At 46.3% G+C, this 13,454-nt stretch overlaps 1 protein-coding gene across 1 annotated transcript; it reads left to right on the top strand.

Moving 5' to 3' along the window:
• The first annotated feature begins 5,589 nt into the window (after positions 1–5,589).
• LOC103634535 (myb-related protein P-like) lies at positions 5,590–11,090 on the top strand. The gene is made up of 3 exons (XM_020546172.2): positions 5,590–6,171; positions 6,292–6,421; positions 10,228–11,090. Exons 1-3 carry the CDS (start codon positions 6,039–6,041, stop codon positions 10,970–10,972), a joined length of 1,008 nt encoding a protein of 335 aa, XP_020401761.1. The 5' UTR covers positions 5,590–6,038; the 3' UTR covers positions 10,973–11,090.
• The last annotated feature ends 2,364 nt before the right edge of the window (positions 11,091–13,454 follow it).

Raw genomic sequence — 13,454 nt, 5'->3', positions numbered from 1 at the left:
CCAGTGGCCTGGCTCCATGCCGGCCCAACCCAACTGCGAACTGTCAACTGCCTGCCTTGTATTCCGGTCCGCGTTCGGTTCGGTGGCCTGTCAGTGTCCGCGGCAGCCAAAACAGTCACCGCGTGCCCGGCACGGCCGGGGGGGCAGGCCGATCGCGCGTCCGGGTCGCGCGATTGGCGCATGTGTTGTGGTTGGGGCAGGCCGCAGGCATCAGCATCAGGCTTCCCAGTCGAAACGTCTCGCTCTCGGAGTGTTCCCGGCATCAGATCGATCGATGCATCCATGTTGTTTGTCAGTCGATTTGCCTTGCCGCCGTTACATTACATTCTCGGCCAGCCTAGCTAGCCTAGAGACGCCGCGCGCGTCCGTGATGAATTAGGCTCGCTCGACCGAAAGCGAGGTGTGGAATGGGGAAGGCAGACGATGAGGAGAGCTCGATCCATCGCCCAACCCCAACCTATGTGGTTTGTTGCCTGCTCCCACTTTGTCTTGCCATCCATGTGTCGGCTACTGCTCCCTTGCGCAATTATTATTCAAGTTTGGCGATCCAAGAGACCCCAAGATATGTGTGTGCTCGCTCGCTCGCTCGCTGCCGTCGCGTGGGTCTTGGTTCAGATGGCCAAATAATTGCAGGGAGGGACCAATCGCCGCTGCAGCAGTGCCCAGTGAGTGCCACCACCACGCGCTTGTCTTGTCAGCTTGCGGAGAGCCACCACATGCTTCCCACATGATGAGCCCCAGGCAGGCTGACGACGTCTCACCGGCTCACACCTCCTCCTCCGTCCTCAAAACCAAAGCGTTGCGTTGCATGCTTTGTTTGCTTCCGCACATCGACGGTCATATGCATGGATGCATGGGTGATCGGTGACGTAGCAGCGGCTTCTCGGTGTGTGTCGTCGCTAGCTGGCCAGTGTGCGGTCGAGTTTGTTCGTGCTAATTAAACGAGGAGAAATCATTGTTTGCAGGCGCCACCTGATGATCGAAGCGGATTACTCACCGCCCTCGGCTGTTCGATGCCATCATGATAATTTGTCACTTGCATGCACGGATCGCGACGCGATGCGATCGAGTAGCGGCAAACTCATCAACGTGTTGTTCCAGGGGCTTCGGTTGGTGTTGCTATACTCTGAGATACTGTGCATTGTATGTCAAAAACCTCGCTGTTAGATACTGACTACTGTGTGACCCGTTGAATGAATAGTACTTCAATAATATATATATGCTTGTTTAAGTTAACTGGCACGTATATATGCATGTACTTGTATCTTTTATGGGAAAAGACAACACATATTTAATTAAATTCTGAGCTCTTAGAATGTACTGAGCTAATTTCTAATTGACCACTGGCGGAGGCAGCACAAACAAACCGGTTGTATCTTGGATGAAGGGGGACCGGAGTCCCCGTCCACCTTAGATATGACACTGATGTCGAAAGCCATTGGCTATATGGATGTACTCATCCATCTTCTAAAACAACTTCTCTATAGGATATTTAGAGGATTTTTAGCAAAGTATTAAGAGCATGAAACAATTTTGAGCCTCTCGAGTCTCGATGATTACCTCAATGACTACTTCATCTGGCACTCATATATTCTAATCCAAACAAACCTTCATATATATCTTTTGAGGGATTCGTCTACCTCTTGGGCTTATTGAGCAATGCATATGTCATAAGTGGTTTGCTTGGAAAGCCTTGAAAACTTGTAATCAACTGGTTCTTGAGTTTGTTCACATGTATTTACCAATCTAGGCGAAGGTACAGGTACCAAGTCTAAGGTATTCCTCTTGCAACCATGATGAATGACTTGGCCAGGACCACCGTGTTTCCACTGAAGGATGTAATAGCTGCTTCATAGCTCATGAGAATTTTCTTCGGATCAGACTGCCCATCATAAGATGGAAGCAAATGTTGCTTATATGAAACATGCCAAGGGACTAACTGTAAATCCCTTGAGAGTGGCCTTGCTCTTCTTGGAAGACGGTTCTTATGTTGAGACATCTAGAGTGTTTTTTGTCTTTGTCTACATCGTCTTCTCTTCTCATATGATAAAGCTCTTCAGAAGCTTCTTCTATCTATCTCCAAAGCTGAACAACCTAAAGTAGCTTTTGTTTTTTGATCTCCATGTGCCTTTAGATAGTTTCTAGCCCCCTCAATCTCCAAATTGACACCATCCTATTCAACCAATAACTTTACGACTGTTCTCTTCTCATGCCTTCAGTTGTTAGATTCGATATGCTTGTCTTCACTATAGCCTTGTTATTCGACATTGTTATGACAATCTGTTACGCTAACATCCCTTACACTTCTAGGAGTCATGGTTATGGTCGTTGTGAGTTCACCGTAGATGAATGCCAAATGTTGGATACCTATCAAATTTTTGAAAAGAACAACATTAGGACAACAACATTAATTTAAAAATCCTTCTTTCTTACAAAGGTTTTAGAAGGAGAAGGTATCAAATAGAGTTGCGACTATTTTAACAAGTGTGTAAAATAAGAACAACAATAAGAGTTCGACACCATTTGATTGATCATTACTCCAATGGTTATAGTTTCCACTCATATATATGTGAGAATGTTATAGACAGATACTAATGGAGGAGCTTTAGTACATTAGTACCATCAAAGGCTCTTCACACACAAGAATGCCACCAACGATATTTATAAATGGTCAATCCCTTTAGCTGTGGCATTGTTTATCTATTTATATGGATGTGTCCATATACACCTTTGTACGAAATTACAATTTTACCCTAGTTACTACATGGTAATTCTTCGTAAATGAGGGAGTATATTTTTGACATTTTTTACAACCTTGACATGTCATGTACACATTTTCTTTACCTTGGAGACCTTTGTTTTCTTTATCCGAAGCCTTTTTTGGCCATGTTAAGTCACACTTTCTTCTTCTCCGGCTTCGTGCATGCTTCAAATTATCTGACGTTCGAAGCTCCCCTAAGCATGATGGCCTTTGGCTTTGATTAAGAAAATGTCTAGACCTTGATTTTGTCGATATGGACCTTCGGCCAGAGGCATTTTCCCCAATAGGTGACTACCCCAACCATGAGTATTGTAGCTATTGCTAGTAGTGTTGGAGTGATGGCAGGATCCCCTAACTTGTGGACCTATATGTGAGGAGATGCCATATAAGTGGCTTGTTAAAGTGTCGTTGTAGGACACCTGACTCATAAGGAGCTGAACTAGGCAATCTATTCTGCAAATTATGGTCTCTAATATCCGCCTTGTCAAAAATCCATGTAACAAATAAACTATTCATGTATAACTATAGTTTTAAATAAGTATAATACTATCCCTACCGCAAATAGTTACACAACCTAGGTTCTAAACATATCCATTAGCCTAACAACTAAAATAGAAATGTAAAGCATCCAAACAAGATATACAATATAAATGCAAAATTTTAAGCTTGATAGAGATATAAACTCTTGTTGGCGACTCTGATATTTTTACGGAGGCATAAAAAAATGTGCAATCTTCTCGCTGGTTCTTATCAAAATCCTTTGCAATGATGCTCACGTGAGGACTAACCGTACGGTTAGATAATTCCATGTATTGCTCTATATCTTAAAGATGTGATTTATAATAAATTAATTTAAATAAATAAATATAAACATTACTTCTAAATCTTTTAACCGATGAGTTCTACTCTCTCGGACCGAGAGAGCACAACTTCTAGAGTTTACAAACTAGCACGTGCCTACTTAGATCATGTTTGGAAGCACCTAGTTTTTAAGAAATCGGTGTGCTTCCAAACATGTCAATTTCTACTTTAGTTTCTAGAAATTGTATTCCATGTTTCTTAGAAACTAAGAAGTTAGCCAACCCTTGCTAAAACCAGTTTGTGCATGACAATTTAAGTACCACACTTAGAGCTTGTTCGGTTCTACCTCAATCCATGGATTGAGGGGGGATTGAGAGGGTTTCAATCCCTAGTAAATCAAAATCTCCCTCAATCCGTATCAATCCCCTCCAATCCATATGGATTGAAAATAACCAAACAGTCCCTAGCAGTCCCTAGTGAGTTTAGTGAAAATTACGATAATTGCCACCGCTACCCTCAATGCATGCACTGTCCTATTTAAATGTATAATTATTATTTAAAATTTTAAAATAATAATATAAGTTTATTCTATAGTTAAAGTTGGCATCAAACAAAAAAAGATAATTGAATCAATTATTTTTAAAATGGAGTGAGAGCTGGCTTACAAACACGTACTTTTAGTTTGTTTCCATAAACCAGTTTCTAGAAACTGAAGATTAAGAGTCTGTTTGGTTCGTGACTAGCTGTGAGAGCTAGCTTACAAACACGTACTTTTAGTTTGTTTCCATAAACCAGTTTCTAGAAACTGAAGATTAAGAGTCTGTTTGGTTCGTGACTAACTGCGTTACACTTTGTCTAAGCTTAGTCGTTCGAATTAAAGAACTAACCATGTACAGAAAAGTTAGGTAAAGTATGGCAAGTTCTAAAACTGTTTCTTACACCTGCGGTGCTTCTCAAGAGGCCCTTATTTCAGCCGTATTCAAAAGCGTTTTTTTCACCGCAGTAACAAGGACGGCATATATCGGCCTGGGATTGCAAGCGAGCAGGCAACGCTGTGCGGGAGTGCGGCCTGCGGGAGTGCGGCCTGCTCGGTTGTGTTATTAAAATATTTGTTGCAGACATGATCACAAAGCTCATCTAGCCCACTTGGTAGAGCACAAGGCTTCTAACCATGTGGTCGTGGGTTCAAGCCCCATAGTTTGCATTATTTTTGTTTTTTTGTTTATGTCGTGGGTTCAAGCCCCATAGTTCCGCTTAAATTTATTTCTCGCCTAGATTTTTTTTTCACAATTGAAAAAATCGACCCAAAATATATGCTCATGTACTGATCGGCCAATATCTCTGTATGTGAAAGGTTGTGGAGAATAATAATAAGTAGGGCATGCTGTTTATCAAAGCAAATGTATATAAGGAAGAAAAAAATGTATAAAAATATTTATAGTGATTTAGAAATAGTTAATGATTCGTAATGCAAATTTTGAATAATGCACGGATGACATTTTATAAAATTACTACATTGCTTTTGTATTGCACATGCATGATTTGAGCTAGTCGATTATTTACGCGCATTTTAAATTCGGAAACTGTAGATTGAAATGCGCGCGCATGCAGTGCAAGTATGGAAGGCAACACTAGGCACAACGACATAAAAAAAATCTAGGCGAGAAATAAATTTAAGCGGACACACCAACGACATAAACAAAAAAAAAACAAAAAAAATGCAAACTATGGGGTTTGAACCCACGACCACATGGTTAGAAGCCTTGTGCTCTACCAAGTGGGCTAGATGGGCTTTGTGCTCATGTCTGCAACAAATATTTTAATAACACAACCGAGCTCGGCGCCAAGATCTTGGCGCCGAGCTCGGTTCCACGTCGACGCCACGCGTCTGGGTTGTGCCAACGCAACACGACCTCGGCGCCATAGCCTATGGCTATGGCGCCGAGCTGTGTTAGCTCGGCGCCATAGCCTATGGCGCCGAGCAAAGGGTCCAAAACTGCATTTAAAATTTTTTTAGGTCTAAACGTGATTTTACTTCTGTTTAAGGGCTAAAATACAAACGTGCACTCTGCACTCTACTAAGCGCTAGTGTACGTACGTACGTACTCCGTCCGCTGCTATATTATGGCCGGCCGTGGCGTGCCCTCTCTAGCCAGCACAGCACACACACTGGAAAGTGCAAGCTGTAGTGAGACCTGCGCGACTGCCAGCGTGTATCCGCGCGGCAAGGAGCGTAGCGCGCGGTCGTCGGCCCGCACGGCCACCAACTCCCTTGGACGCACGCGCGCGCGCGACCAGCTGCTAACCGTGCGCAAGTAGTAGTGCGACTTCGCCGCCGGCCGGGATCGCTAGCTCGATCGATCGGCGGGACCACATACGACTCCGGTGTGGCCAGCGGCGGCCGGGCCGGGGAACGCACGTGCTGCGAGCGAGCGAGGGCAGACGCTAGCTGTTGCCGGGAGCTAGCCGGCGCGCGATGGGGAGGGCGCCGTGCTGCGAGAAGGTGGGGCTCAAGCGAGGGAGGTGGACGGCGGAGGAGGACCAGTTACTTGCCAACTACATTGCGGAGCACGGCGAGGGGTCCTGGAGGTCGCTGCCCAAGAATGCAGGTAAACCAAAGCCGGCCGCGCGCCATGCATCGCCACGTACCATCAATCTCCGATCCATGCATATATGAGCTTCTTCTTCGTCGCCGTCGTCGTTCTTAGCTAGTTAGGACGCGCATGCAGGCCTGCTCCGGTGCGGCAAGAGCTGCCGGCTCCGTTGGATCAACTACCTTCGGGCGGACGTCAAGAGGGGGAACATCTCCAAGGAGGAAGAAGACATCATCATCAAGCTCCACGCCACCCTCGGGAACAGGTAACAATAAGCGCGCCCTAATCTCAACGCTGATCGACTGTGCATCCGACTAGAGAGTAGTACTACTACTACTTCCTTCCTTTATGCATGGGAGTCAATGCACGCAGTCCCGAAAAACTTGGTATACGTACTTCCTCCTTCACACGAAGAACGGAAATCTAGTCCAACAATATCAACTTTGATCAAGACATTCATATAAAAATACAACTACTAACTTCGCATATATATTATGAAATATATTTTATAAGAAACTTCCATAAATATATAAATGTTGATAGTACTATAAATATAGTTGATTGAGAGTTTTCTTAAATTGTGAGGTACCATGTATACTTATATATACTACTCAAACGCTTCTCGACGTACAAATTTGGAGAAAAGGATTTCTGGCAGAAGACTAGAACAGTCAGCACAGACAATAAAGGGCTACTCCGATGGAAATCTCGTTTTCATTCATAGGAGAGCAGTGTAGTAACAATTGCCTGCTCTATATGCTCTCTCAATTACTGAAATCTTAGAGCAAGTATAATAAATGGATATAAGCCGGCTCAATATTGAGATTGATGAGAGAGAGAGCAGAATCGGACTGCAAACTTAAAGCCGGGGCTTAGACACAGAACTAAAAACTTTTTTGTGAGAAAGACATGCAAATCATAAATTAACAGTGAAGAGCTAACTACTATACGGATAGGCTAAGAAGTAGACTATAATGTTCCTTACTTACAACCAGCGGTTAGCTATATTATTAAACTTGATCTTATAATTTCGATGGCTGGCCCGATCGGTTGAGAGTTAAGACACCGTATACCATACACGTACACAGTACTAAATAAAGAATTAAATGATGTAGGGGCACACGCTGCTGGAATTGAGGCGCGCGCAGCAGCAATAGTAGGCTAATGTCCTTTTTTCTATGCTTGGTATGGGTTCCAATCGGCTTTATCACTGTTTAGCTACTGTAGTGATAATGTCCAAAAAGATGGTTTCATCAGCGAAAGACAAAAGAGAGAGAAGAGAGAAGAGAGAAGAGAGAAGAGAGAGAGAAAGAAAGACTCCTATAAAGAGTAGTGTTGCTATAGTGCTAGAATGGTGCATATTACTACAGTGCATATATGTGAGAAAGAACCGGAGCTATTGAGCTAATACAATCTATAGGGCCTAAATAGAGACATGGCTGAGGCCATCTGGTCCCTCCGATCGATGTGCTGTAGTATGTTTATGTACACGCGGGCTCTACGCACGCTTGCTCTAGCATTGAGCAGTGCTACTTTACTACACTATCAGTCCGGTCCTTGTCAGTCACTGGCTCAGCATGTGTCTCTGAAGTTGCCCGTACGTGTGGCAGCAGCCAAAAGGGCGTGCTGCGTGTGTAAGTTTACTGTCCAGTCAGATGCCTGTGATTTCCGAGGCCACGTGCACGAGCATGCATGACGCCAACATGGTATGATAGCCCTCTTTGTTTAGGCTTTTTTTTCGGTTTATGGCCATCAAAATCTGCTACAAACTGTCAAACACTCAGCTTTTCAGCTCGCTTCTAAAAAAAATCGATTTGGTAAAAATCAAACAACAAAGTCGCATGAACACAAAATTGGTCGGGTCGTTGCAATATAGTAGGATTCCGTCACTTTCTAGATCATGAACCATATGTACACATTCATCTTTCTCTGCACATAATCCCACAATGCTCAGATTATCTCCACAGCCAAATTCTCTGAAAAGCTGGTTAGAAAAAAGTTCAACCAAACAGTCCCGATGATGCCCGCCACTTCTTATGGCTTCGCATATGTGGCAACGGGGGCGAAACTAGGTTGCTTGATGTGGATGCAAATGCACCCTATAAAATACAATTTCTATAAATTCAGTTAAAATGTCACTATATATGCACTCCTACAAAAAAGTTCTTATGTACCCACAAGGCTAAATACACCCTCTCAATTCTACACTCTAGCTTCGCCACTGTGGTAATTGATGAGGTATAAAGCTAGTGGGGTGTTTGGTATATATGGACTAATTTTTAGTCCTTCATTTTATTCTATTTTAGTTTCTAAATTGTCAAATACGAAAACTAAAATAGAGTTTTAACTTTCCGTATTTTGCCAATTTAAAGACTAACATAAAATAAAATAGGTGGGATAAAAATTAATCCTCAGAAACCAAACACTCTCTAAGTTGATCCGTCATATATATAGTCGTTACATTACATCTCTAAGACGAGAAGCAGCAGCACGAGGAAATGCTCGATCTAGGCACTTTCTCGTGCTCAAAGATATGTGCAACTGAAGGAAGATTAGAAAGCTACTACTGAGCAGTACTGTGATAGCGTCATGCATGCATATATATACACACAAACACCTTCCACTCCATAAAATGCAGTTTTTTTTTGTTACATCAGTTTTGTTTAACCTTTTTTTCCCAAGCAACTTATGTGATTTTGACTGAACTTGGATAAAAATATACTGGCCATAGTATTTATAATATAATACCCAAAAAAACAATGTCATGGCATTTATTAACAACGGGTTTTCATTAAATTAAACTGATTTGGTTTGCCGTAAATTTAGGGGAACCAAAACGATCAATGAGTAGCGTATATACATAGCTATATCTTATCCTAGTACAGTACAAAAAATCTTTCAAAAAATATATAAACAAGCACACAAAAGCATGCGATTCGTCGACAGCATCGTCTCACCACATGACCACACTATTCAAGGACGATAGATGGAGCTTCTTCGATGCTCAGACTTTATTTCTACCATCTACCCAAACTGATGATATGTACAGTAAATTAATTAATGCAAGGAAGAACAAGATAGGGAAAAAAAAACCCCAAACTGATAGATTAGAAGTCGCTGAAGAAATCCTCTAACAAAACTGGCGAGCTATCAAACAGGACACGAGAGAGAATAAATAATTATACAATAATCCCTCGTGCAATGCATGCCACTGTAGCGCCGTAATGATAGATATTGCGCTATTGCCCCTACAACCCACATGGTGTTGCGAGAGCTAGCGGTGCCACACACTCATGGAAACATGGTTTGTGAAAGCAGCTTAATTAATTACTAGCTGACAGTGAGAGTGAGAGGACCACGCGAAATAAACGACAATCTGGTCCAACACTCCCTCTTCATTCAAGCTAGCTAGCGCTGGGAGCGAACTCGCGTCGCATGGCAGAGCCTGCCTGCTGCCGAGCGGACAGGTCACGGTCCATGTCCGTGGCGTTGGCGTCAGGTCCATTTCGCTTTGCTGCCTCGCCATCACCGCCGGCCGGTACTGTGCAAAGCGCGCATTGGCTAGCTTCCCTGTTGCCTTGATCTGATCATAGAGGGGTCCATGTCCGTGGCACACAGTGGGATTAATGACGGGCCCACGCCGGCCCTCCCTAATGATTTCCCCCGCCTTAACGTTGACACTGCGGACGGTGAGAGGCGCGGCTGTGGACGTACGGCGAGATCTATCGGGGGCCCATCGTCCTTCGCGAACGATGCGTACATTTAGCGCCATATATAAACACACGCCGGCACATGATTACTACGGCCTATACGTCGTGAGCGGCGCGATCAATGAGTGAGCTAGTTTGTTGCACCAAATTGTCGATCAAGTTGCATCAGACAGTAGAGTACTGTATACTCTCTCTATATATATATATGTACTAGGCAGGCTAAGAAACACGATAGATACCACGCATTCGGTTCTCATTACGAAGCTGCAGCTGCCCAACCAGCAGCGATGATCACGTACGCTCACCATCCTGCGTCCTTGCGGTTTAAATTAATTACGTATGTATCCGCATCCGCATGCAGGTGGTCCCTGATCGCCAGCCACCTCCCCGGCCGAACAGACAACGAGATTAAGAACTACTGGAACTCGCACCTCAGCCGGCAGATCCACACGTACCGCCGGAAATACACCGCCGGGCCGGACGACACCGCCATCGCCATCGACATGAGCAAGCTGCAGAGCGCCGACAGGCGGCGCGGCGGCAGGACCCCGGGCCGGCCGCCGAAGACTAGCGCCAGCAGGACCAAGCATTCAGACGCCGATCAGCCCGGCGGCGAGGCGAAAGGCGCGGCGGCGTCGAGCCCGCGGCACAGCGACGCGGTGAACCCGGGCCCGAACCAGCCCAACAGCAGCAGCGGCAGCACGGGCACGGCCGAGGAGGAAGGGCCCAGCAGCGAGGACGCGAGCGGGCCGTGGGTGCTGGAGCCGATAGAGCTCGGGGACCTCTGGGGGGAGGCCGACAGCGAGATGGACGCCCTGATGCCTATTGGGCCCGGCGGCCACGACTCGGCTGCCCTCCAAGGGCTTGGCGCGGTCGGCGGCGAGGCCCAGGTGGACGACCTGTTCGACATGGACTGGGATGGCTTCGCGGCCCATCTGTGGGGCGGGCCGGAGCAGGACGACCACAGCGCGCAGCTGCGGCAGGCCGCCGAGCCGATGGAAGCGGCTGCTGTTGCCGCTGCCGCTGCCGCTGCGACGGCGGCCTGCACCCCGGACGATCGCGAGCTGGAGGCGTTCGAGACTTGGCTCCTGTCCGACTCGTTCTGACGGCTCCGGTCATCGGACCGATCAGACAGACAGACAGACCAACCAAGGTGGCCCGGCCATATGGTCGACGCCGCTAGTAGGCGTTGCTCGTGTGTACAGTTTTTTTTTTCTTTTTTTATTGTAGATGTTGTTCTTAGCTCGTGCTGACGTGCTGTTTCGTGTATGACGTACTGGCATGTAGAATAGAGAGCAGAGAGTCGTATGGATTGGCGTGTAAAGGTAGTTCTCCCGCCGGTGAAGTGAAGACAACTGTCCGATTTTGTGTTTTCACCTTATTATTAAAAGAAACCAGCTGGGTGGGCCGCTTCAAGGCCCGGTGGCCGAGCAGCCCACCACAGAGGCATGTTTTCTAGGGCAGCAGCAGCCGTGCTTGAGCAAGCGAGCGGAGGAAAGTCAGGGTGGCGGCGGCGTTCTGGAGACTAGCAGTTCTGCGCTCGCCGATCTCTACGCCGCCCTTCTGCAACTGTTTCTCCCTCGGTTCCTTAAATATGGAGACTTGTTCCCTGCTCTGCATCTCGCCAAAAATCGCTAGCTCTATGTTCCTATTCTTCCTCTCGGTTCCAGTCACGGTTTGGATCGATTCCTTCGATTCTTGGTGTTCTGGTGTTAATCCTGCTGGTGGAAGAAGGTAGAGGTGGCCCTACTTGTGCGCAACGCGGTTCTCCTAAGCTCTGTTGTCTCACCAGTGTACCTGTGTGGTGCCCAGTCTGTTCTGATTATTGTCCACCGTGGCCTGGTGCCTGGGCTCCCTGATGCGCGGTGTTCGTCTTCTCGGGCTGGTGCCGTGTGAAAGGGAATTAGGCTTACATCTATTTCCTAATTGATTTTGGTGGTTGAATTGCCCAACACAAATAATTGGACTAACTAGTTTGCTCTAGATTATATGTTCTACAGGTGTCAAAGGTTCATCTACAACTATACTAAATCGACTGTCCGGAATACCGTAGATTATTCCGGACAGGAGAAGCTTTTTGGAAAAACAGGCCAAGCACGGACCGTCCGGGCCCTTGCGACGGACCGTCCGCAACACCAGGATGACCCTCGGACAGAACCAATGCAAAAATCTAAGTCTACACTACAGACCGTCCGAAGGAAAAGCAAGGACCGTCCGAGACCTCGCGCGGACCGTCCGGCCTCAGGCGCGGACCGTCCGGTAGGTGAGGAACCGAAAACCCGAAGGTGACGGGTTCGGAAAAATGAATTATAACGTCCTCGCAGACCGTCCGGGGTGCACGACCGGACCGTCCGTGACTGGCTTTATCTGACATCTGACGACGCATTAAATGCAATATAGCCGTTGATATAGCCGTTACTGCTGACCGTTGCGTTTTCAGCCGTTGATCTACAGGCGCGGACCGTCCGGACCAGGCAGGCGGACCGTCCGCGGTCGGCAGAATGGAGCAACGGCTAGGAAGTGGTTGGTGGCTATAAATACAACCCCAACCACCTCCATTCACCACACCCAAGCATTCCAACCTTCAACATTCAATACAAGAGCTAGCAATCCATTCCAAGACACATTCAAAGCCTCCAATCTCTCCAAGTTCCAAAGTTGAGACAAGTGATCATTAGTGATTAGTAACTTGAGAGAGATCTGTGTGTTATTTGTCGCTCTTGTCGCTTGGCTTTTGCAATCGTGCTTTCTTTCGATCTTTCTTACGATCAACTCAATTGTAACCAAGGCAAGAGACACCAATTGTGTGGTGGTCCTTGCGGGGAAGTTCGTTCCCGTTTGATTGAGAAGAAGAAGCTCACTCGGTCCGAGGGACCGTTTGAGAGAGGGAAGGGGTTGAAAAAGACCCGGCCTTTGTGGCCTCCTCAATGGGGAGTAGGTTTGCGAGAACCGAACTTCGGTAAAACAAATCCGCGTGTCACACTCCTTATTCGCTTGCGATTTGTTTTGTACCCTCTCTCGCGGACTCGATTATATTTCTAACGCTAACCTGGCTTGTATTTGTGATTAATTTTGTAAATTTCAGTTTCGCCCTATTCACCCCCCCTCTAGGCAACTTTCAATTGGTATCAGAGGACAGTGCTTCATTAGAGCCTAACCGCTCGAAGTGATGTCGGGAGAACTCGCCAAGAAGGAGATGGAGACCGGCGACAAGCCCGCTACAAGCCACGGGAAGGCTTCATCGGGAGAGTCCCACAACAAGGAGAAGATGAAGGAGAAGAAGGAGAAGAAGACTTCTTCTCACAAGTCGCATCAGAGTGGCGACAAAATAAAGAAGATGAGGAAGGTGGTCTACTACGAGACCGACACTTCGTCACCTTCTACCTCTGGCTCCGACGCGCCCTCCATAACTTCTAAGCGCCATGAGCGCAAGAAGTTTAGTAAGATCCCCTTACATTATCCTCGTACCTCTAGACATACTCCATTACTTTCCGTTCCATTAGGCAAACCGCCAACCTTTGACGGTGAAGATTATGCTAGGTGGAGTGATTTAATGAAATTTCATCTAACCTCACTCCACAAAAGTAT

Source organism: Zea mays, chromosome 1 (assembly GCF_902167145.1).
Source record: "Zea mays cultivar B73 chromosome 1, Zm-B73-REFERENCE-NAM-5.0, whole genome shotgun sequence".
Classification (NCBI taxonomy): Eukaryota; Viridiplantae; Streptophyta; class Magnoliopsida; order Poales; family Poaceae; genus Zea; species Zea mays.
Note: the sequence above shows the minus strand (reverse complement) of the source record. Positions and strands in the feature narration are given on the sequence as shown.

What these genes read in the sequence shown, in the direction of transcription:
- LOC103634535 (XM_020546172.2), top strand. Translation starts at nt 6,039, where the DNA reads ATGGGGAGGGCGCCGTGCTGCGAGAAGGTGGGGCTCAAGCGAGGGAGG. An exon ending in GTCGCTGCCCAAGAATGCAG is followed by an intron (nt 6,172 to 6,291) that starts GTAAACCAAAGC and finishes ACGCGCATGCAG; the next exon opens with GCCTGCTCCGGTGCGGCAAG. An exon ending in CACGCCACCCTCGGGAACAG is followed by an intron (nt 6,422 to 10,227) that starts GTAACAATAAGC and finishes ATCCGCATGCAG; the next exon opens with GTGGTCCCTGATCGCCAGCC.